At 37.1% G+C, this 24,148-nt stretch overlaps 2 protein-coding genes across 5 annotated transcripts in view; one reads left to right on the top strand and one right to left on the bottom strand.

Annotated features, from left to right (window-relative positions):
* Positions 1 to 6,400, top strand: part of SYCP2 (synaptonemal complex protein 2) — a 29,801-nt gene extending 23,401 nt beyond the window's left edge. The window contains exons 36-46 of the mRNA XM_085241380.1: positions 432 to 682; positions 805 to 981; positions 1,581 to 1,662; positions 2,228 to 2,389; positions 2,714 to 2,841; positions 3,454 to 3,548; positions 3,637 to 3,736; positions 4,463 to 4,521; positions 4,810 to 4,888; positions 5,353 to 5,409; positions 5,762 to 6,400. Of these exons, the coding sequence (XP_085097506.1) occupies positions 432 to 682; positions 805 to 981; positions 1,581 to 1,662; positions 2,228 to 2,389; positions 2,714 to 2,841; positions 3,454 to 3,548; positions 3,637 to 3,736; positions 4,463 to 4,521; positions 4,810 to 4,888; positions 5,353 to 5,409; positions 5,762 to 5,833 (1,262 nt within the window). The 3' untranslated portion in view covers positions 5,834 to 6,400. The remainder of the gene's footprint in view (positions 1 to 431; positions 683 to 804; positions 982 to 1,580; positions 1,663 to 2,227; positions 2,390 to 2,713; positions 2,842 to 3,453; positions 3,549 to 3,636; positions 3,737 to 4,462; positions 4,522 to 4,809; positions 4,889 to 5,352; positions 5,410 to 5,761) is intronic.
* Positions 6,401 to 9,282: 2,882 nt separating this feature from the next.
* The window catches only part of PHACTR3 (phosphatase and actin regulator 3), a 95,526-nt gene continuing 80,660 nt past the window's right edge, over positions 9,283 to 24,148 (bottom strand). For all 4 annotated transcript variants that reach the window (XM_085241760.1, XM_085241761.1, XM_085241758.1 and 1 more), the window contains 5 exons: positions 17,730 to 17,785; positions 13,686 to 13,747; positions 12,758 to 12,898; positions 11,698 to 11,774; positions 9,283 to 9,887 (listed from right to left, as the gene is read on the bottom strand). In XM_085241760.1, the coding sequence (XP_085097886.1) occupies positions 9,872 to 9,887; positions 11,698 to 11,774; positions 12,758 to 12,898; positions 13,686 to 13,747; positions 17,730 to 17,785 (352 nt within the window). In that variant the 3' untranslated portion in view covers positions 9,283 to 9,871. The remainder of the gene's footprint in view (positions 9,888 to 11,697; positions 11,775 to 12,757; positions 12,899 to 13,685; positions 13,748 to 17,729; positions 17,786 to 24,148) is intronic.

The raw sequence follows: 24,148 nt of genomic DNA, 5'->3' as shown, positions 1-24,148 counted from the left end.
TTTTGATTTTAGTTTATAGAAATACCATAGCAAGTGTTGGTAGTTAAAATGAAGGTCGACACAGTGCTACATTTATTTCATGCCTTTAAAATGAGGTCACCTAAATCAGTGTGTATACTACTTAATTTAAGAAAATGTGTTAAGTCATTAACTCTTTTATAGATTTTTACACTTGTTTGATATCAACATTTTATAGTTGTGTAAGTGAAAGTAAACTGTTAGAATTAATCTGCTAAACAGTTAAAATAATGTGGGGGATTCAAAAAGCACAGTGTGGCAAGAATTATACCAATAAGTGGAGTAAAATTTCCCCCACCTGAGACTGGTAAACACCTAGATTAAGGACAGTCGGCAGTATGGGGCTTTAGCATGTTGAGGTGTTTTTTTTTTTTCCTTTCATTCATGCTGAAAGTTAAGAAATTGTTCTGTAGGTGCTGAGAGAATATCAGAGGGATGTGTTACTCAAGACCATACTTCTACTGAGGGGTCACCTGGTCTTCAGAAGTCAACACCAGAAAAAAATGAAACAGTAAACTTTGAGGAAGGAATCTCTCCAAGTAATCTCTGTCTACAAAAGAAAAATACTCAAAATATGCATCTAAACCAGTCTCCTGAAATGACTGTTAAAAAGTTAATATTTGAAAAGAAAAGTTTTTCACCTGTTCTACCTGCTTCATATTTGGTAAGAATATTAAAGTTACATTACAGTTATTTTAACTGAAGTTATTCCATTCAGCTGCTACATGTCTTAATGCTTTTGTAGATCTCGTTTTAATAATGTTTTTTCATTTGTTAATTGTGTAGCTCAACTCAACTTCAGTAACCCCACATAAAGCGTACTGTGGAAAAAACCCAGAGGGATCTGTGTCTGAAACATGTGATGCTGATGAAAATTTAAGTTTTAGACATGGCTTTTCAGACAAACTTTCTATTGAAGGAAAACAAGACATTACTAAACCTGTCATAAAAAAGAAAGGAGAGGTATGTTACTAGATCCAGTGCTCCTTAGAAAAAAGCTGCTGCTTTTCATTTGTTTTATATACTTTACATTTCCCTAAGATCTCATCAAGTGTATTTTCCTTACTTAAAGTTAAGCACTACATATAATGTTTACTTGTGACCTTGAAAAATACTTGAAAAATACTTGTCCCACAACAATACTACTCAATTTTTAAATATTTGAAATAACTTCAGGAGTTCTATGAAGAAAGAATTGTATCCCAACAAGACTAATTATACAAATATCTTAAAAATATATGTATTTTTTTCATCGTGAGTTTCAATGTGAATGATAAAATGTCTTTCATAGATTCCATGATTGTGACACTTGAACGGAGAAATTCTTGAGGTAGGGAAGTACAGTACAGAAATGTATTACTTAATGTAACAACTCTTGTAGTGTTGGCAAATGAAACAGAACTACTCTACACCTTCAACCCATTTCTCATATTCTTTTTTTTCCTGGTGAATAAAGTGCTACTGACTCTCAGTTGGGAAATAATGTTTGTGTACCATTGCAAGTAGCCATTAGTTCTTATTGCTAATTTGTCTTTTTCCCTATGATTGTTCGTTTCGTTTAGGAATTATCTCCAGTATCTGTGTCCAGTGGAAGTGAAGTACAATCTTGGAGTCAAGAACCTTATGGCCCTACACATGAGTCAGGTACAAACACTTAAATTAAGGCAAAAGACTTCGACTGTCTGTGTGACTGTATTGGTTAAGAAAAGCATTTGTTCACCACAGAAGATTCAAAGAGTTGTGCCAGGTTTCTCTTTACATCTTTTCAATATCATTCAATTTTTTTTTCATATTTTGTCTGCTTTAAGTACCCTCCAAAAACTGAAACCTGGGCTCCAAAATGCAGTTATTGTAAAGAGTTCTTGTTCTCTTCAAAAAGTAGTAGATCAAGAAGCATTCTCACTGATATTGGAGAGGGAAAAAAAAAAGCAGTAATAGTATTATCTGGAATATAGGGTTAATAGTGAATCTCTTTAATAAGAGAGAAGTCTTGCATGAGTCAAAAAGAGTTTTGTATTCCACTGAAATCTTGTTCATGAACATGAAGTGGTCATTATCATCTGAACATGCCCTCTATAAATGCAGTGCTTTTTTTTGTTTAATGGTTTAATTGTAGAATTTTGAGCCAGAAGGCCAACCAACTTTTCATCTTCTGATCCCATTGTTCCAAATAATTCTAAAATGAAACATTTTTTCACATTTATTTAAGGGCCGACTTCACATGTATTTCTCAAACGAAAGTATCAGCGTGATACAGAAAGCCATTCTAATGAAGTAGAAACAAGCAAAGAGGAGGAAAAGAAAAGAAGCAGAAGAATAAAGTTACAGCCTAGGAAGTTATTTAAAACAGATGAAGCTGTTACTTACGGAGGTTAATTATGAAATAAAAGTTGATTATAGTTGTAGAAAAGTTTGACAATAGTGTAACTTAGTTTCAATCCAAGAAGGTAATATCCATAAAAGTTTCAAAATGGTAATATCCATTGAGTTTCCAAAAAAAAAAAAAAAAAGCAAAATATTTAGAAGCTCTCCTTTTTAATGGGCAGACATTGATATGAAAATAGAACTGGTTCAGCTGTCTACTTGGGAAAATTAATCTGTTTTTAATAACAGCCCCGTTGTTATTAAAAAGGATACTTCACTCTGAAGTATGATGTATGTATGAAGTATGATGATTTTTTTTTCATCACTACAGCGTATGAAAATTTGTCCACTTTATCTGTAAGTGATCCAGCTGCTTTGGATGTGGACATCTGGGAACCTGGTTGTTCAACTATCGATATATGTCAGAAGCTCCGAAAAGAATATACTAAGAAAATTGAGGCAAGATATTTTATGTACAGCGTTAGTTGTGTATGTGGTTCAATGTCCATATGAATAGTAGTTTTGTCTTACATTACAGAATTTGCTTAAAAAAGAAATTAAAAAATCAAGGCATTGTAGAGCTTTTAGAAGTGACAGAATTAAAGTTGCTTTTTAAGATTTTTTCAGTTACATTTATGCATTTAACATTCAAATGATTTTCTTCACCACATCTGCTTTAAATTTTATCCTGTGCGTGATTTTATACAATCTTATGTTCTAAAGTAATGAGCATACTGTATTTTGATTTATTTATTTTTTTTTTCCAAATTATCAGCCCCATTTGCTAAAGGGAAAACACAAGTGAAAACAATGCATTTGTTCACCTAAGACAGCTGCAATATTGCAACCTTTATTCCATGTATACTTTCTCTATCCTCAGGAAATCTGTTTTTCAAGTAATGTATTTCTAATTCTATCTTTAAAAAAAAAAATCCTTTTCTAAAAGGATAGCAAAACTTTAAAAGAAAAAAAAAAAAGGGAGGGGAGAAAAAACCTATTATTTTATTTGGTACTATTGCTTTTTTCTTCAAGTGAAAATAATCTGAAAGTAATGTTAAAATACCTTAACAGAGCCGTTCACGGAAAATGGAGCATTTTGCAAAGCAATCATTAAGAGCTGCCAACCAGCATTTGACAACAATGAATCAACAGCTTCTTGAATGCAGGTCTGTAAAGAAATAATTATCTTAAAACAATTAAAAATCAATTAATGTCTTCTAACCTTTTCTCTCTCTTTTTTTTTTTTTTTAATAGGCTCAAGCAGCTGGACAGATTTCATATTGTTATTCTTCAGGAAATTGAGAATTTTGAGAAAGATTCTCAGTCCCTGAATAACATGGAGAAAGAATTACAGGTTTGTTTTTAATTACTTTATCACAGAAGAAAACAAGTTCCTCTGGAATCTATGGATTACTTCAAAGATCTTTCACTTTACATCATTAATTCTAATTATTAAAAAACCTCTTTGTCTTCCTTATAGATGAGTCAAGTTTCAAATAATGAATTTGAAATGTCAGGAGTTGATTATGCTATGCTGTTAGAATTTCTGTCACTATTAGGTTTTCTTCCTAGAACAAACAACTCATGCTACTTCTGATGGGCTGTTTATGCCATTTCATGAGCCTTCTTTCACTTGGCCTGCATTTCAGGCTTGTGTTCTGAGACAGGCCAGTTGCCTGCTACATGGTGTAATGTAAAATCAATATGTAAGAATTCATGTTAAAGCAAAATTTCTTTCCTCTGAGGCCTTTTTCTTTTTTAATTACACTTAGATTATATCAAAAATCTGTTTAAAATGTTGTGGACATACTTTTTCATTTATGTCAAACTTAGAACAAATGTACTGATGAAAAACTTTCTGGTGAAATTGGCTCCATGAAAATAGCATTCCTGAAGCATTATATCCTGCCAACCAAACTTTTGTTTGTTTTAAAGCCTCTAAGGTGACTGCTTACCTACTTCCCATTCTGCGCTGAGCCTATAACTGTAGTTAATAGTATTCAGATTAGATTGAAGTCAGTTCTAGTTTAGAAAATACCAGTTACTGTTGGCTGTCATCTGTTAATATCTTTCTTTTCAGACTTTTTGGAAAAAACATAAGCATACTTTAAGTACGTTCATGAAAAATGAGCAACAGAGGTTAGTAGGCTTTATTGGTGATGTTTTGAAATTTGTTTTCTGATGTAAATTCAAGAAAAGTAGGCTGTCTTCTGTTTTTTATGCAATTGCTCTCTTCCATAAAATAAGGATAATAGACGAGATGAGAAAAAGAGATTAAAACGTAACTCTTCTCCAATAGCAATAATGATGTTAAGACTTATTAATGCATTTAAGTACCATTAGACTACAAATAATGAGATGTACTCATGATATTTGTGAAATGTTCACATATAACAAAGCTATTTTAATTGACTTTTACTTCTTTAGGCTGCAGATCCTTAAAACATCCTTTGAGAAGAGCATCCACCATTGTGTTGACTATGAAGAAAATATTTTTACTTCAGAGGTAGTACAAGCTTTCAGTTCTTTTTCTGGTTTTAATCATTTTTATTTCTTCCATTATGCTAACAGATACCATTATTAATTTTTTTTCCAAAGAAATTCCTTATTCCTTACAGAATTGCATTAATGCCACTTAGGTTTTTTTATAGCTTTTCCTCTGTCATCAAATACTTGTCATGCAACAATATTCTGTGCTTAAGGGCTAAATTCCACCCATTAGGAGGTGCCTACGATTATCTATAGAATCACTGCAAGATGAATACTGTATTCTGTGACTCTGTTCACCATGGTTACTTGTTCAAGAAAGATTAACTTAGATGCAAACAGTCTCTCTCCTTAAGCAAATAGATGGATGTACATCCTTTTAGTTCACAGTTTTAAGCCATTTAGGGTTATAATTGTCATATTGAAAATGTGTTATCAATTGCAAGCAGAAACAGTGCATTCAGTATAAGTACCTTTTTATAGGTGCATCTGATGAAAGAAGACATGAAAGGACTCCAAGAGAAATTTCTTAAAGAAATGGTAAATGAAGTTGTCTTGTCTTCCTTTTTATTTGCTTATGGTAATGTAAGTATAGTTGTTTGAACATTAGATTTTTACAGCTTTTAGCAATTTAGTGTCCTACCAGAAAAAAAAAAAAAAAAATAGAATCTAAGTATTACTGGTATTAAATATTTTAAGCCTTTTATGTGTGATAAAAGTAGCCAGTATGGATATGCTATTTGATTTCTGAGTCTTAGTATTTTGAATGTTAACATGGAAAAGTATCATATTTCAGATACTTTATAAGCAGGACACTATACACAAGAATTACAATGTGGAAAAAAAAAAATTATATTTAAAGTAAGTGGTAACTGTAATGCTTTCTGCACAGCAAGAAGAGGAACTGATTAATGTTCGCAGAGGATTGCAGACATTATTTCTAGCAGAAGATGGAAAATTCTGAAGTAGTACTTCCATGTACTTTCCTGAAATTCAAGCTCAATATACTCATTTTTTAATATAAAATTTGACTTTTTTTTTACTTAAGGAAACTATTGTAATGAAAGCATATTTTCCTTAATAAAATTGAAGTCTTTTTACTCCGACTTCTCTATGAGACTTATCCCATTATTAGAAAAATTTGGGATTTTACTGAATCTACTAAAACACAATACATAATTTTTTTTTATTTTATTTTTTAGCTAATGCTGGTTCTGAGGAAGTCTTTAATAACATTTTTCATAGGTTATTTAACTGAATTTTTAGAGAAATCGCTTCAAATTTCACTTCAAATCTATCTCTTGGGTCGTTGTGTACAGAATACCACTTTTCATCTTTTTTTTGATCCAGACTACAATAAGAAATTATTTAAAGATCCAGTCTCATGTGCTAATTTAATGCTATTCATTTGTGGCATTATACTTCAGTAAGAGTTTCTAACAGAAAACAACTGTAAAATTTTATGGTTGAACTATATTGCAAATATTTATATTAAATATTTCATGAAAAATGCAGTGTGTGTCTTGTTTTTACTTCATTTCCAGAGAGAAAAATGACACGATTCAAAATTCAGTGTTAAGGTAAAAGTTAAAGTAGAAAACTCTTTGACAGTTCACCAAAGAAAATGAGAAATCTTACTGATTTCTAAATTCCCTGTGGTAACTAATACAAGACAGTCTTTATTTCTAAGGATTAAGGAAAGTCCATAGTCATATATAGTAGCTTCAACTCAGCAATTTTGAAAGTTAGCCTTACTCGCCTTGAGCAAGGGATTTGACTCCGTGACCTTCAGAAAGGTTCTTCCCAGCTTAAATTAATCTATGACCTTACATGAAAATGTTTACTTTTATCTTTATTAAAAATACCCTCTTTATAAAGCAACTTCTTAGATCAGAAATGGCTGTGAGACATTTCCATGCTACATGCACTGAGAGTAGAATGGCCAGTTTAGTGCTCTGACACCATGGAGTGGAAGTAGCTTATTGTGAACATATAGTTTTAAATGAAAAATATTTCTTATAAATTAAACTTTAAACATATGAGTCTGTATTCTGCCAGGGAAGAATTGAAATAGAAAATAATTTAGTCTATTCATTCCATCTATGTAACTACAGTGCACACTTCTAATTTTTGACCTTCTTTTTTTTTAAGCCTGCAATCATTGCCATCCCCACTAGATGGACCTCATGAGATGCAGAATTTTTTACTGAGCAGTGTTTTAAGTATTTTCTCTTAAATATACGGTGTTTTTAGAATTACACCTTACAGCCCAAATTATTTTTTTTTACACTGCACACAAATTGGAGAAAATAATGTTATTTTTAGTAAGAACCTCGGTTGAAATAGAAGTATGAAATTGTACTACCCATCTTCTAGTCTTTACTGAACCCCATTAACTTTTAAAAACATTGAGCAAATACAATCAAATTCAACAAAGGTACAAATATAAAGCATCATGATGAAGTATTCACAAAAGCACTACTTGTCTTTTAGTCTGTGGCTTGGAAAATCCAAGGTCATTCAAAGCAGACAACTAAAATGACAGAAACTGTGTGCTGGAGGACTGTTTCTTTTTTAATTTGGGTAAAGATCAGCACAGGGAAAGTGGCCTCCTTGGGCTAAGCATACCTTCAGAGAAGAGCATCTTAAGTTCTAACAGAAGCAAATGCACTATAGTGCATGCAGCCTCCAAACAACTTGCTACATTTGCCCATCAGTAGACTAGAGTGACATTGGTCAGCTGACAGTGATGTGTGTGGCTCTGAAGTAGTCATGATTTTATGTCTCTTACCAGAGCGAAGCAGAAAGAAGGTTAGGATGCTTGTGATGGATGGACAGCTGAGGGTGTGGGGAAGAACCTTGAGCATGTTGCTGCATAACTACAAGATAGCTAAGTAGTAATAAGTAGGAATTAGTAATACAGCTCATAGGCACTGTTTGGAATTTAAAAAAAAAAAAAAAAAAAAAAACTAAGATACCCTTAAAATATTTACTGTATTTTTTAGGCATCCTTTGAATGTATGTTACACGTTGTTATCAGTGAAGGTCTGCGCTGTCTGCACCGGTGCTAAACAGGCATGTCACTTTCATGGACTGTTGGTTAAGTCTGTAGTTAACAGTTCCTAAGCTAAACGATGTGGTTCTGCCTATGAAACACTTCACACCTTCCTTCTTACCCTTTTTTGTACATTACTCCTGGAATATAACTAGCAATAAATACTGCATTAATAAAAAATTGTTGATAAATATAATGAACAGTATGTTAAAAGGTCATTTACATATTTCTGTGAAAAGCCAAGTTATAAAACTGCAATTAATAGGAAAAAAAAAAATCTTTGGATCAAGTATTTGGGTAATTTAAGTCTTTGATAAGTAAAACAAACATGAAAAAGATGTACAAAACTACAGCCAGGTACAGAGCAAGCTGAATTATCTGTGTCAATTTGATTTGGTCCAGGGTGTGACATCTCCTATGATTCATCAGTTTCTTCTAGTACTGCCCTTAGTGATGCATATTTTGTGTTACACTGTATGTTCTTACGTTCAGTTCTTAAATGTTAGTTTACCTGAAGCGTGATACTATTTGTATTCTTGCATTCTCACACTGAGCAGCTGAAGAGAACCGAACGTCCATCCACTGTTTGCAGTTTCTATTTACTTGCTGGCAGCAATTAGTAGTAATCTATACAAACAATTTTACATACCTTTACTTTCTTGATTATTTTCATGCTTCATGGCTTTATGGAGATCATCTTAACAAAGCTGTAACCCTCTTCAGATTTCTGACATTGAGTCACTTCCTAGAAGGACAGCATTTAAAACACCTGCAGAGAAATTTTTGTCTTGGGAGTTTGTGTCATTTTGTTGCTGTCCCATAAGGCACCCTTTCCAGGTATCAGTGTATTTTTTCTTTATTTCTTTTGTTTGTTTGTTTGTTTTCCTTGAGAAGAATTCTCAGATGTTTCTAGATGTCAAGCATAATTAGAATTGTCTAGTTTTTATATTTTTCTAAACCAATTCTATTTGTTTATCATCAGTTAGTAACTTCTTTCCTTTTACTATCAAGAAATCATTAAACTATATATATGCATTTTTACTATTAAAAACGTTAAAATAATTTGTTTCTTAAGCATGAAAGTACAATTTCATATCAATTGTTTATCTGCGGTTGTACAAAGTAGTAACTTCTAATGATATTAACTGAACTTATCTGTCGTTCTTTAGAGATCTGAAAGTACTGTGTAATGACAATGTAGTATGCAAAGGGCCTGGTGCAAAATGTTGGTATTACATAAGATGGAGATCCTTAGCTAAAATGATCTTTTTGAAGATTCTCTGTTGATAAAGAAGGGATGTGATCTAGTGCATCATAAATGAATTCCCTTCCCGACTGTCCCTGGGAAAAAAACATCTTCAGGAAACATGTTCATTTCCTGCAATAAGTAGTCATTTAATTAAGGAACAAAAGTAACAGGAGTCAAAAATGCTTGCAGCTGTGTTTGTTAGACAATATATAAAAAAAGAATGAAATTATAATACATTAAATTAGTTTTTAGAACATGAACTTAAGCGTTTTACAAACTAATTGTGGTAAGTTCAAAATGTCTTGTCAACGTAATACTGAATGACGGTGCGTCATGTCCGTTATGTCAGAGGCCTTGGAATGGTAAAGCCTGTACATGCACATCTCCTTTTCCATGATAGACTGCAAAACAGTTTAAAACAAGTGGTAAAGGAGAGTAGTAGGTTCTTTCAAGTAGTTTTACTTCAGTCTTTTTCAGCAGCTAATCCCATTCAACAGGCCATTGCTCTTCTGGCTTCAAAGTGAAGAACATCTCTGGTGTTTCCCTCTTTATTTAAGTGCTGCACTTTTCGTCCACAATCCTCCTTTCTCATAAACATCAAGGTATCCAGGACTGAACATTAGGGAGAGATGATTCCCCCACGTGTGTTCAGCAGCAATATCAAAAAGTAAGGGCAGATTCTTCTCAGAAGAAAATTCCTATGGCCTGTGAAATCTAGGACAAATAAGAGACATTTTTAAACTACTTCAACATTTAAAAAATATACAATTTAAAAAAATTCTGGTTTAGATTATTAACTTTTTAAAAATCAATGTTCATTCTCTTTAAAGGCACATTGACAGTATTGTAGGATATTAGCAACTGTAAGCAAGTTTAATTTTCATCGACACATTTCCACGTGTATGCCATGACTGTAATGCAGTTACAGTTCTCAGGGTCCAGCCAAGCCATTTTGCAGTTATCAGGAAATGCAAATGTAAAATGTATGTGGAGCTTGTTGGGTTTTTTTTTTTTAGGAATTAGGCCACAGTTTTCATTGCCAGTAACATTCTTTACTGTGCCGTGATCTTACTATTTTGTAAGAATAAGGCTAGTGCTTTGGAAAATAGGAGAATATACTGTTAGATTAATACATGATAGTCTCAAATTCTGTCTGGAATTTATATGCTGTTGCTCTGTAGGTGTGTTCTCTTAGCTGAGTGCAATTGAAGTCCCGGTCACTTGTAATATTTCAGCAGTAATTGTAAATTGTAAGTCTGTTTGCTCCAAATATCCTGATTAATTTTGAAAGTACATCATTGCGATCTGCTTAAATTTCCCATGTAGCTCACTTAGGAGAAAGTATTTTTCAATTTTAGTCTTAACTGCACCCTTTAATTTTTTTCCTGTATTCCAGTCTGTCAGTGCAACGGTGTTTTGCCACACACATTGAGTCTGAGCTCTATAATGTGAAAAGGGCTCTAAGATTTGCATGGACATTCTAGAATTCTATCACCGTAACATTTAGATTAACATGCGTTGTATTATGACTTGTGTATTTGCCTAGATTGTCTTTTCATTGACTGTGCCAAGCTCAATTAAGATCAGACTAACTCTAGTTGAGAAACAAAAATGGAAATGCTGGTGTGCCTTCCAGAAAATGGGACTGCACACCAAATTCCTAAGTACAGTGTTAGGCAACTTATTTTAGCAGCAAGATAATGCGTACAGACCTGGCAAAAGTACGCTGTGCTATCAGCACGTCCCAAAATTGTGTTTTAAGAGTAATAGGACTCACTTAAGAGACATTGCAAAAATTGTACAAAATAACTGGTTTCTATTTAAATTTTTCTGTAAGCAACAAGGTCTTTTTGCATGGAGCTTAATGGCTTCTCTCACAGTTGCTGTCTGTTGGAAAATTCCAGTGGTTTCATGAATGTTTAGACATAGATCTGTGATAGTGCTGTGATGAGGCAAGAGCAAGACCGGCCCAGCCACTCGGGCAGTGCCAAGAGTCCAAGCCAGTTTTCTCTCTTGCTTTTGCTTGTCTGCCACTAACTGTGCTTTTCAGGACTGCACTTTCCAGTAGCAACTGGACTGCTGTTCAAGTGAGGCAAATCTACAGGCTCCATCTTCTACACCAAGTTTAGTATCTATTATTTGTGGGCATTACTCCCTGCTAATGGGGGGAATCAGAGTAGTATGCAATGATGTTGCATGTTCAAGTGCAATTAAATTGTTCTTTTTTTTTTTTTTTTTGCTGTTGTACCCTACATTTAAATTTTTGCCATAGCTTTTGAATCTTAGGTGCAAAGAATGCAAGCTGACTGATACTCTTGACATGTGGGGACTTCTCAGTACTTGCTAATCTGAATATTTTTTAATCAGAAAAGCCAGGCTCTGAAATGAATGAGAAATGCATCCATTTTCTTTCAAAATACAGCTTCCTATACACATTCAGCGTGTAAGACCAAAATCTACAGATTCAGGACTCAAAGAGACTGTTTATTAGCAGGCAATGGAAATAAATAGCTGGAAGACCGACCTTGTCAAATGTTTACTTGATGCATGTACTTCCATTTCATTACTTTTGTATTCATTTAGCTCTTTCCGAATTGCTGCCTAGGAATTGAAAATAGAAGAGAGTTAGCAAATAATTTTGTACTTATAAGCACTGTAAAATACCAGACTCAGAAAGCAGAACATGAGTTTCATTAAGTAGAAATAATAGGTGTTGTGTACAGCAAGGCATACTATGCCAGTAGGGATGCTGAATATTTAGGTTGTATAGATTGCTGATGATTTTATGGATTGCTAGAGAAGAGCTAATATAGGAAAAGATAAAATATTGTTCTTTTTCTATGTAAGTCTTCTAAAGCCATTTATTACACTTCTTACTTGGGAAATACTGGAATGAAGAACAAAGAATTTGATTTCCGCATCTCAGACCAAAGCAGTAAGTAATCCGGCCGTGTATTTGCCATCTTATCCAGTAATTATCCTAGCATCTGCACTTGTTCTATTTGCTGCATCCCTGAAACTTCAAAACTCCTTATTCAGCAACTGTTCTAGCTGGAATCATGCTGAACTCTTTTGGTTGTATCTCAGGTACTTAAATGTGAAAATTAAATTCACGTGTAAATTATGTGGCAGGTATATGATGGAGCAGAAACAATTGCTTGTTTATGCTCGTGAAAATGAAAGATCAAACAACTCCATGAGTATTCACAGGAAACGGGAGAGGAAATATTGCATGTTTCAAAACATAGTGAAGGGCATTTGCACGTCTAAGAAAAAAACTTCCAGTTTGAGGATGAATGTTAATATTGTGTGCTCACTGGAAGTGATTTTGAGTTGCAGCCTAAAGCACAAAAAAGGACTGTACCCATCTTTCCCTCCCTCCCCGCATCAGTGGATAAGCTGACCTTTATAGTACTAAATAAGCATTTTTTTTATAAATAGCATTTTTTCTGACAGTATACATTGGTCAGTGTGTTTACAGCATATCAAGTAACCATTAGAGAGGTAAAATGTCCTTGCAGAATCCAATGTGGCTTTTTACACAAGCCAAGAAGAAAGCAATAATATTTTAATTATGTCAGTACCTTATCGGCTGCTGATAGTCTTGTCCATGGTTTATCTGCTCGTCTGTCATAGTCCTGTGCTTTTGCCACTTCTACATAATCACTGAATCGAATCAGGATCTTTCTGTCTCTTAGTTCATCTACTGTAGGTCTCTGGTTAAGCTGCATGAAACAGTTTTGTAAAATAGAGCCAATATTAATAACCAACATTTCAAGAAACTGTGCAATATTTTCTGCTTGCCATCTTAGCTTAGTGTGCATTTATGTGTCTGAATAAAAACACCTTGGAAATTCCATGGAACCACTAAGTTCTTTAGACTATTGTTATGAGAGTAATAATTGTTTGAGTTGAGGTGTGGGCTACAGCACAGTGGCTTTATAATGGAGAAAAGATGAAAATATTTTGACCTTGTAATTTATAAATTGCATAAATTTAGAACAGGCAAAGGAATAATAATGAATTTGTTACACGTATAATGTAGGGTTTCTCTATTGCATTCAGCAGCAGGTTGTGCAAGGCTTTCAGGACCAGACTAGTTTGGATATAACAGGTTATTGGCATATTTGGCTTATAGTTCCAAAAGGGTTTCCTGGGAACAGAATAACAAGATCTCAGAACACCTTAAAATGCAAAGAGAAATGTACTATGGGAGCACTTCTGGTGCTCAGCAGGGAGCCAGTCCAGCTCTGCTACAAAGAATGAAACACTGCTTTTATAGCAGCATAGTTGTGAAATATGCAGAGTGCAAGCAAATACTATTTTTTCATTTAAAATTTCTACCTAAACTTTCCATCAATTCTCATAGCTGGACATGGTAGATATTCATATATTAGATACCACTATCTCAGGCACTGCTAAGGAGGAAGTATAGTGTAACAGTGACCTAGGTGACAGTTCAGTGTTTTAGTAGCTTTCTAAAGGCTAATGGAAGGTATTGCGAGATTTTACCTTTCTTGTCAGTCTTTGTTTGATTTCCCTTCTTTCTTCCTGTTCGGTTTGATCGTTTCGTTCTACAGAGAATATAAAAAGAAAAAGGATGATTTTCTTCATGAGGAAGAACAGTAGTTTCCAAGGCAATAAGAATTACATCACATAAAAATTAGTAGCTGGCTCTTAGCTGTCTGTTTTCTTAGTTCTGTACACCTCTTGTTCTCTACTAGAAGGTACAGTCACCTCTCTGTGAGGACAAGGTACTGGTGCCAATGACAGCTTTTCCTGAGCTCTGAACTCCAGTTCTGATTTCATAAGCCAACATTTAGATTTAAGCAGCCACACCAACTGTCAAATTGTATGAACTTGAGAAATAAAATCAAAACATTCCATAGTTAATCATCATTTTTTTGTATTCTCTGTTTTGCTGGAGCCATTATGTTGCAGTAGATGCTGAAAAGACTTATTGCAGGAGCTTCAGGGAAAGCAATGTTCTGTCCTGTATAACCTTAATTCTCAGGCTACATCCTTAGATGGTCACACTGGCACAGTAGTTATCTTTGACTCGCATGCTTTTTGTCTGTGCCACTAATATTCGAACCTCTTTATCCTCAGAAGTTTTCTTTTGTAGCATTCCATCACAACCTAAGCCAGCTAGCTTTTGTGTTGTGCCTATTAGCATTCAAGCCATGATAACTCCTACACACTGAGTCTAAAAATAGACTGGAGTGCTGTAACACTGTGTGAAATATATCCTTTGCCTTGGGATACGAGGTAATGGCATTTCTATTTCTAGTACTATCTGTTACTAAATTGAGGCATGAGCTGTGACCTGAACAAAGCTGAAGACCTAGAGAAAAATGTTTAACCACTCTGGGATTCTCTAGTTTATTATACTTCCAGTATTAAAAATAACGTGTGTGCTGTAACTTGCCTTAAAAAGACGCTAGCAGTGCAGATGAGTTTCCAAAATGATATTTTTAGTAATGAAGCATTCTGTATTTTTACGCTCATTTGATTACAATGAAATGCCAGCATTAAGTATCAGCACAGAGTAACATAGCAGTGCACAGCCACAACTGGTTGTAGCAGAAATGTAAATCATATGAATATAAAGTATTGTAACTAGCCATATTAAAATTCACTGGCAAGGCAATAAAAAGAGACTAGAGCAACCAAAATTAGTGCTATCTCAGGGACTAGAACCTGTTTAAGTGTGAAATGTCTGAAAGGAGAATGCCTTAAAAAGTAGATTGTATTCTAAGATACAGAAATTTTTGCAAGAATTTATTAATATGCTTAACTACACTTTAATTCACTCATTTTAAAGTATTACATATTTTCATATCTAGATATTTCTACTAAAAGACAATAATTATCTGTGCCTTTTAACATATCACAGTCAGAGATGCACTGAGAGAATTCCAAAATAAAAACCACAAATATAAATTTCTGATTGGAAAATTCATTTTCGAATTTGAATATACAAAACATTAGATAGTGACCCTTTTCTGTGATACATTCAGACATGCTCGGTGCTTATTCCCAGCTCTAAGAAAATGCCAAATGTGAAAACATGAGAAATAATGCATCTGGAAAATATAAAGCAAGATAAGATAGGAACTGCTAGCAAAGGCAATACGGAATTCAAGCATTATTACAGAGACAAACCAGAGAGGTTTTCCCTATCAGCATCACTCTGCCTACACATAGCTACACTCATTAGGGAGGGTTGACTTTATAAATCAGTAGAGAGAGATGCTCCCAATTATGAAGTGACATGTGTAGTACTGTAATTCACTTTTTCTGCTCTGTGAGTTATTTGGGGAATTCTTAGCTGTGCGTAACACTGAAACAGTTCCTGGGGTGATAAGAATGAACTGGGGATTTAAGAGATGCTGGGTTCTTGAATGTCAGTGTCAGCTTTCTGCTGAGTACAAGAACATGTGTGAATACCTGCGTCTTGATTTTAGTTGTGATGGTAAACCAGCAGTGTTTCCATCATTAAAGTAAAAGATGTAGAAGTTCAGCAAAATTGTAAGAAAGTGTTGGCTTTACATTTTCCTTAGCAGAGTGTGTTACTAAAAGATGTTAGGAAACTTATGAGTCAACTGCACAAACCCTTACAAACTGCAGGATGCTGTAGTGATTTCACAGAAGAGTATTTATGTTGCTACATCTTTGCATGTCAGACCCAGTGCAGGTGTTTAAAAACCATAACAAGAATTGCTAATATTCACACTAATATAAGGAAAGTTTGCAAATTTCCACATTTGCTCACAACTGAACCTAGAGTTGTTGTATCTATCCACCCTTTAAGATTACTGCTGTCACAGCTTAGTGATAACTTCAGTTCTTGACATATTCTTAACTTTTTATATAATGGAACAGGTAACCAGAATAGAAGTGACTGTGATCTCAGACAAATCTGTATAAAGCCTGAGCAACTGAACTGAAGTCAATGGATTTGCTTCATGTCAGGAGCTCCTTTAAATGAGATACAAATCTAGACCAGTATGTTTAGCCAGCATTCAGGAAATATCTTTAATTCTGCTTTATCTTCTTTCTGCTTTATCTCTCTCTAAGCTCATTATATGAATGTATTCAAACTTTTATTATTAAAGCTTGTCAGTTTAACCCAGATTAAGGATGTAACCAGCATTCTTCAAAAAGTAAACATAAAGGAACAGATTTTTTTTTTGTAAAGATCAGCCCTGTCTTAGGGAACTAAATAAATAAAAAGAAAAATCACCTAAAAACAGATCTTAAAGGCGCTGACATGAGAATCTGATTCCACATTTCAGAATCTTGTGTTAATGTTTTTTTTCTTATCTCTTGTGTAGCTGACAGGTAAATTTAGGCCAAGTTCATCCATTCACATTTTCAAAGAAGGCACCCTGTTTCTCATTTAGCTATGCACATTTGTCAGATGCATCCAATTTAAGCATGCACAGCGTATGCTTTGGAAGAGTACTGAAAATACAAGTTGACTGTGGAATCCCTTTATGTCAAAAGTGAAATGAAATCTACAATAACTTCAATAGCAACTGCATAAGTTTTTCCTTTAAACTAGGAAAGTTCCGAGACATTAAATTTTAGGTAACAAAATGTGGGTAACTTTTTCTTCTAAAGAACTGCAATCATATTGATAATAAAATATGAGTTAAATACCAAAGGCAACATTGTTTCTATGACATACACCACACAGTCATATTATATGTGGCCATACGGATGTTTTATTCATGTTTAATGAGAAGCAAACCATCATCACATCATTCCATCATTCTGCTATTGGGGTGTTGTGCTGTTTGTTTGCTTTTTACTGTCAGCACTAACTAAACCACAAAAATAACAGAAGTAATATTCTTTTCCTTCTAGCAGGTAGCTTCTCTCATTCTCCTATCTCAGACCCCATCACAGAGAGAATTTCAGAGCTCTCTCTCCATCTAGATCAGAGGATTCCCAATGCATCTATCACCTGTTTGATCCCTTGGCTGTAACACCAATCTTTAGGAAAAGAGTTTTGAGTTTCTGCCCTGTGTTTATTTGAAAGACGTTGAGCAACATTCTCCTGTAGCACTATTTATAATAGGCCTGGAATTCTCCCTCTACAACTGTTAATATCTCAGAATGATATTCCGAGACAAGTTCTCTGACTTGTGTTTGGAAATGTCCTAACACCTTTGCAAGGATGCTTTGTCCATTCCCCTTTAGCCAAGACAGTCAATGGCTTCAAAAAGGGCAGTCTGTGTGTCACTGCACTGCATGACACCTGGATGCTACTCCCCTCTCAGACACCCGTAGCAGTGTATTCACAATATAAATTATTTCAAAGCTGGAATTCAAGCAAGTCCCTCTTTTCTGTACTAAATTGCATGCCTTTAGCAAAGTGTAAATTCTCATTTCTGCAATATTTGAAAGCCAGAGCATGTTAAACATGAAAACTTTTAGGTACAGAAAATAATCCCAGTAAATTAATATATCTTTAAAAAGAATATGTTTCACAATTGTAAATGCTGGTTTCAGCAAACATATAAAATATTTTAAGAAGAAAGTACTCACGTTTAAGTATATTTCTTCTTTCTAGCTCCTCAACAGCAGGTCTTTGGCTGAGTCGCCTGCGGAAAAACACCAAAATCACATTTTGTACCATGTCTGTTCTTTGGAAAGTCTGCAGGATTCCAAGTTCTGGTTTGTATTTTCCTTGTGTGTGTTTATAGGTAGGAGAAGAACACAAAATCCTTCTCCAGGACTGAAGGAGAAAAGAAAAAGAAAATCCCAAACCCAAGATTCTGATATCAGAATGCCTTCTTGTATAATTTTTGCCAAATGTCAGCAATGCAGGTAGAAGTTCTCTAGTTTGCACTGCTGTTGGTGGAATGCTTCTTCATAACATGCATCCTTTTCACGACACTTTCCAGACAGTCAGATGGAATCAGTGCCCTCCAACGGTTAAATTTACTCTTGAGAGAGAGGGTTAAGGTGGTTTTCAAAGGAGTTTCACAGTCATCTTCTGTAGCTGTTGCTGCTTCTACCTTTCAATCTCTGTAGCAGCGGGCTTCCTTTTTTTCTAGTAACACCAGTGATGCATTCTGACAAATGCAGACTTGCCAGAAATAAAGATTTCCTGTGGTTTCCCAACTACACATCTAACAGACCAATCCAGCAGCTCTCCTCCTGCCTACTGAATAAAATTCGTGTGCGGCTCACTGCCTCATGCTGTCTGAACGGAGTGTCTTGTGCAGTTTCACCTCCCCTTTCTGTAGTGCTGCTTCAGGATTGAGTCTTCAAATCATATGATCAGTGCCATGGCGATTTTATTCTGCATAGTAAATGAGATTTCCCCACGAGACACTGCCAATATCTGCAGAGAATCTCAGGTAATGGAACCCCTCCCCTAGGCAGACAGACACATACTGCATTTGCATTTGCTAGCGTTCAAGCAATAATCCAGCAAACATATCAGAAGCAGTTTACGATGCTTCCTGATCTGTGTTCTGGCAGCATCAGGGATTCTCATTGTCTCCTCTGTGGCAGGTGTTACCAAGCCAGAGACTGAAGTTACAGACAAAGCAATACAGCAGGGACCACACTGCAAAACACGGTTGCAGTAATTATCCCTTAACTGTGCACGGGAAATAAAGGAATAATGATAAAGTGATGCTATACCAAGATCTATATTTTACCTAATATAAAGGAAATGCAAAAAATAATAATAATAATAATAAAAATGAGGGAACTGTTAAAGAGCAAGTATCTAATTCAAATTTCTCCTTGTTTCCTGAGCCTGACCAAATACACTGTTGCATTCAGCTCTGTGTTCATATGTTATAAGACCAACAGCACAAAATACGAATGCCACTCCTTATCCTTTTCTAATTCCCCTGCAATCACTGCAAAGGCCAAATTCTGTTCTCATCTTTGGCAACAGGAATGCATCACAACTATACCAGGCTTACACTAGCAGAAAACTTGCATTGTGAGCTGTTATACTTCCAGACACCTGCAACCTAATGCTCATTCTTCCCACCTCACCTCAGATTTTTCTCTATGTCTCTGGATTTCTCTTCAGAGCAATGAGCTGGATATTCTAGCACTGGAATCTGCAATAATCCAAATTGAAACAGAAATGATGCTGAAATGCTCCACTGAAAGATTTAAAAGTCTATCTCTAATCTGTTACCCCTTCACTCCTCCCTTCTCTCTCATTTTCCTTAATGTCTCAGAAATTATGCAGCTCTGGCTAGGTTTGTTTGAAGGAGATCAGTGCGCATTTTATGCTATAACTCAGGGAAGAGTGACTTACTCACATGCTGGTCACATGCCTTCCTATCAAGCTATTCCTAATTACAGCCCTTCCATGCAAGATCTGCAGATTCTCCAAGAATCTTCCATCAGAATTCTGAGACCCCCCTTTAAACTCATGGATTAAAAGCCTAATGGAAAACGATTAAAGCAGGAGAAGTATGAGAATAGATATGTAAGTGAATGCTCTGCATATTTGTACATATATTATTATTGTATTTATGTTGGTTCATTATTTAAAGACCTATTTCCTTCTTGACTTTGATAAATACATGGTGGGTGTCTAGAGATAATGTTATTTCTGTGCACAACTTCATCTTTACCCCAAGGAAAGGAAAAGATGCAGATACACATAGACAGAAATATACACACACACCATACAATATTGCATTTTTGTGTGAATTTTTCAGTGATGCGAACAGCACTTTCAAACTCTTATCACAGCCATAAAACCAGGAGTGGGCTTTTCTATCAGGGAAAGTGGGGATAGGGTGAAAACACACCTGAACTCATGATGTAATAACGAGGAGGCAACACTGCTGACCTCTGTTGCCGCTGAGGTGCAATGGCTTCTCGTATCTACCTGTTACATCAATATTTCTGTTCAGAAGATGCCTCCAGCTGCTGTAAAACCCCTTCCATCTGCTTTACCTGCCACAAACCCTGCACTGCAGCCAGCCCCAGCTGGTTCCCAGACAAAATGCAGGGAGATGGCGAAGGAAAAGGGCTGTGGATCCCGCACCAGGGGCTGCTGACTATGCTCAGGGGAAGCAGCTGTGAGCACAACTCAGACAGGTGAGGGTTGGGGAGACCGCACGTCCCTGGTGAGCTGCACTGGTGTACAACAGGCACTGTGTGGCTCACTGTGCTCTCCTGTGTTCCATGTGCTGTGCTGCATTTTGGTTTTAATGTTTATTATTTCTCCAAAGTTGTTAAAACACAAAATTCCACCACTCTGCAGTGTCCCCTTCACAGGGAGCTCAGGGCCCTCCCTCATGGCCACACTGCCATGTTGGAAGTGCCACCACACAGCAGGCAGTCTGGCCCTGGGAAATGGCATCCTGCTCCCCTCTTCCCTTCGTTTGAGAGCAGGCTGTAAGGCAGGTGCTGAGACAGACTGACTCCAGAGAGGGGATGCTCAAATCTCTTACAGTTTAAAAAAAGGGAAACTCTGGCAGTATTATGGTTATTGGAAGTCTTTGTACTGCAGCCAGTGAGTGATCCCAGAGGATGAAGCAGGCACAGGACACAAAGGAAACTTCACAAAGACTAAGTACCAAACTCACAGTGGACTCTACATGATCTCCCCAAGCTTTGCACAAAGAGAATGCTGGAGCACAGAGCTGCAGGCCATTTCAGAGCATAGTGCTGATTCGTTTCCTGGGAGTTTAGCAAAGCACCTGCACCTGAGGGTGGATGGCCGCCAGGCTCCTGCCCTCCCTCAGCCTGGCCCCTCAGCCCTGGGGGTAGGAGCAGTGCAGAAGTCTGAAGGGAACCTCCAGCAGGGATGCGAGACAAGCACAGATGAGGATGGGTGAGTCCTGTGCTTTCTATTTCTGTCATGTTTTCATGAACTTTTACCCTGGTGTGGCTTGGCCCACCTCTGTGAGGTAACTGCAGGCTGCTGGGAGCTCTAATGTAGCTCTAATGTTGCATACCGCCTTTGTCCCTTCACAGCAGTGCTTTCTTTTCAAGTGAATTAAGCTTAGAGCATTTTCTGGTACCAAATAGAGTTTCTGGTTAATAGTGCTGTATTCTTGGGAGACATAAGGTCCAGGTTTGGGGTTTTTCTGAATTGTCTGCTAAAGCACAAGTGTTTCCTCTGGGCAGCTCCACACAGGCAGCCATTTCTGCAGCTTGAGGGCTCTCAAGTAACTTGCAGGCAAATTCTGTCTCTGTCCAGTCTGCACATAATGTGTCTGTTATGGATACTGCTATGTTTTGCATTAGCTTCAGGAATTCGCTTCTCCTCATCCACGTCCCTCCACCCCTCCCTCTCCCCCCCCCACAATTTACACAAAAACGTGCCAAGAACTGAAGGAAGCAGAGCTGAATCCGCAGTGCCTCAGCTGAGGTGGCTGCAGCTGCCTCACAGAAAGCACTCAGGGCTGGAGGCACTGATGTTGCTTCCTTGTGAATGGTGTCTGTATGTGGTTCAGAGTTTGCAGTGTATGTGTCAGCAATGCTACAAATCTGGGTAGAGATCAAACGATTGAATCAAAGGATTCAGAATCTGAATGTTTTGTCCTAATGAATGATAGAGTAGTTGCCGTAAGTTTGGGGGCTGTGTGTGACCAGCCCTTTGAGCTGAGAAGAGTGACAAAGCTTATGTGTTACTGTTGCTCTATGCAAAACAAATGTAAGCCTTCAAGTTTGGAACGAGTTCTGGGGAGTATTCTAAGTTTGTTTTCAAGTGCATCTCCTGGGTGACAGGAGCAGCTCTGTCAGCTGTGCCTGGCTCTGAGTGCAGCCCGCAGGTGTGCCCACGTGTGCTCCTGCTGTCAGAACACCTCGGGTGCTGAGAATCTGCATGTGGTTTCAGGATATTTGTTTCCTCCATGCAGCATGCACATGGGAATGCTGTGAGGTTGATGGATGCTCTGGCTCTGAAAGGGGCAATAAATGTATGCATGTCTGGCTGTTTCCCTTGACGCACATGTGCGGTGCATAGCTGTGGCAAATAGGCTGTCCGGGGAGATAACGAGCCCGGCCTGCTGGCCTGAGGAGTGGGAAAGTCTCTCTTGGCAGGTCTGCTGCAGCCCTCCTCTGCAGGAGCCTGATTTGAGGTGCCTCTGTGTAACATGTCGGACATGTGCATGGGTACAGATGCTGGACCTGGCTTCCAGGGAAACCCACTAATTGCTCATCCCCTCCAGAGTAAGGTCACGAGTCCTGAGCCCAATGACTCTCACACGTGTCTGTGAATGATCATCAATATTTACTTTGCACAGTCAGATTCTCATTCACGTTCAGAGAAGCTGATGTCTTTGCATCAGCATTACACAAGGTTGATGATATTGGAGTGTTACAGGTGACTGAATCCTCATCAGTGTGAGGATGTGCGTATCACTTGGATCCCAAGGTCTGCTATCAGATGGGCAGTGCATCAGTATGTCTTACAAGCAGGAGAGTGCCAAGTTCTCTGTCCTCGTAGTTAACCTTAGCAATATCTTTTGTCCGTTGTGGGAACTGCAGCTCAGCAAAGCCACAGTGAGGTGTGCCACTGGTGCATTTGCAGATATGGGTGCAGAACAGCTGAGGAAAGACAAACGGGCAACAGGTACAGCCCATCCATCTGTGCATGGGGCTGTGCTCAGAGCCTGTCCACCCTTCCCAGCTCCTCTTGCCAGTTTGTGGAGTCTCAGCTGTCTGCAGACCCTGTAAGTATTTAGCAGAATGGACTTGAAGAAGCTTGTGTTGTTGGGGTTTCTCATCTGTCCTCCATAAGTGCTTCACTGCTTCACAAATGTATTTCTGTGTACTGTATATCTTTATGATTTAATTGTCATAAAACTGAATTTCTTTCATCTTCATAGCTGAAGCCAAAACACACGCTTTGGAATCCCTTTTCTGCTTGTCCTTATTTAGGGCCACATGCATCTGATAATCTCCTACAGAGCAGGGGGGAGGGAGGGCTCACACGTGCATTTGCCCGTGGACTCTGCACTAACAAGCACACAATCAATCCAGCCACCAGTAAGTGAGCTGTAGGCAGCAGCAATCACGTTGATTGTCTCTTGTGGCAGGTAGTTCTGCAGAAAGAGTCGTGAGGTTTTGCAAGGGATGGTGGGGAGGATCCCTCTCACAGCAGAGCTCCAGCCCAGCCGGGAAATGGGCTCAGGGAGGAGAAATGGGAGCGTCCTGTGCTGTCTGCTCGTGAAGCTACCTGTGCCTGCTTCCCATCAGGGGAGAGGCTCTGTCTCTTAAATTGGTATCTCTATTATCAGAACATCATGTTCAATTCAACGAGAAATTTATTTTCATCCTTCCCATAAGCGGCTGTGAGAAAGATGTGTGCCAGGGCTTTGAATCACCCACGCGCTGAGCGGTGGCAGTGCAGTGCTGCCTGCAGAGTACAATTATGGGTAGTAGTAAATCCTTGGTAGGAGGGACTTCGCCTTTTACAGACTTTGTTCTGTACAAAATTAGAAGGCAGGCAGTGAAACACAAACTTGTTTCATCCTCAAGGCAATTTTGGAGCACATGCAAAGTGGTAGCTGTGTCGTGCCAGCATTTCCTGTAACAGTAGTTGCTATTCTCTGATAGTAGGAGGCTGAAGAACAATATGAAAATGGGGACTTGGTATGGTCAATTCAGCAGGTTGCATGCCAAAGCTTTACTGCTTTAAAATTGCCTGATATTTGTGTCTATTTTTCCCCCAAGCTATTTTTTACATTAAAAAAAAAAAAAAAAATTGCCTTTAGTTACCCAAAAGAAGATGCTGGATAAATGTAATGACCATATATTTTGCCTTAATTATGCATCTTATTTATTTGGCTTTCAATTCTGTTCAGGTTTTCAAGGCTGCAAATCAGCAAAAGTTCAGTTAATTACGTTGGCCCTCATCTCTCAGCCAATTACAGTTGTCCATCACTATAGTTTCTATGATAAACACACTGTGCTGAGTAGTTTGGATTTCAGTGGGAATGAAAACTACATACTTTCTTGGCATGACC

The sequence above is a fragment of the Meleagris gallopavo genome, chromosome 22, assembly GCF_905368555.1.
Source record: "Meleagris gallopavo chromosome 22, MGAL_WU_HG_1.1, whole genome shotgun sequence".
NCBI classification, from domain to species: Eukaryota; Metazoa; Chordata; class Aves; order Galliformes; family Phasianidae; genus Meleagris; species Meleagris gallopavo.
Note: the sequence above shows the minus strand (reverse complement) of the source record. Positions and strands in the feature narration are given on the sequence as shown.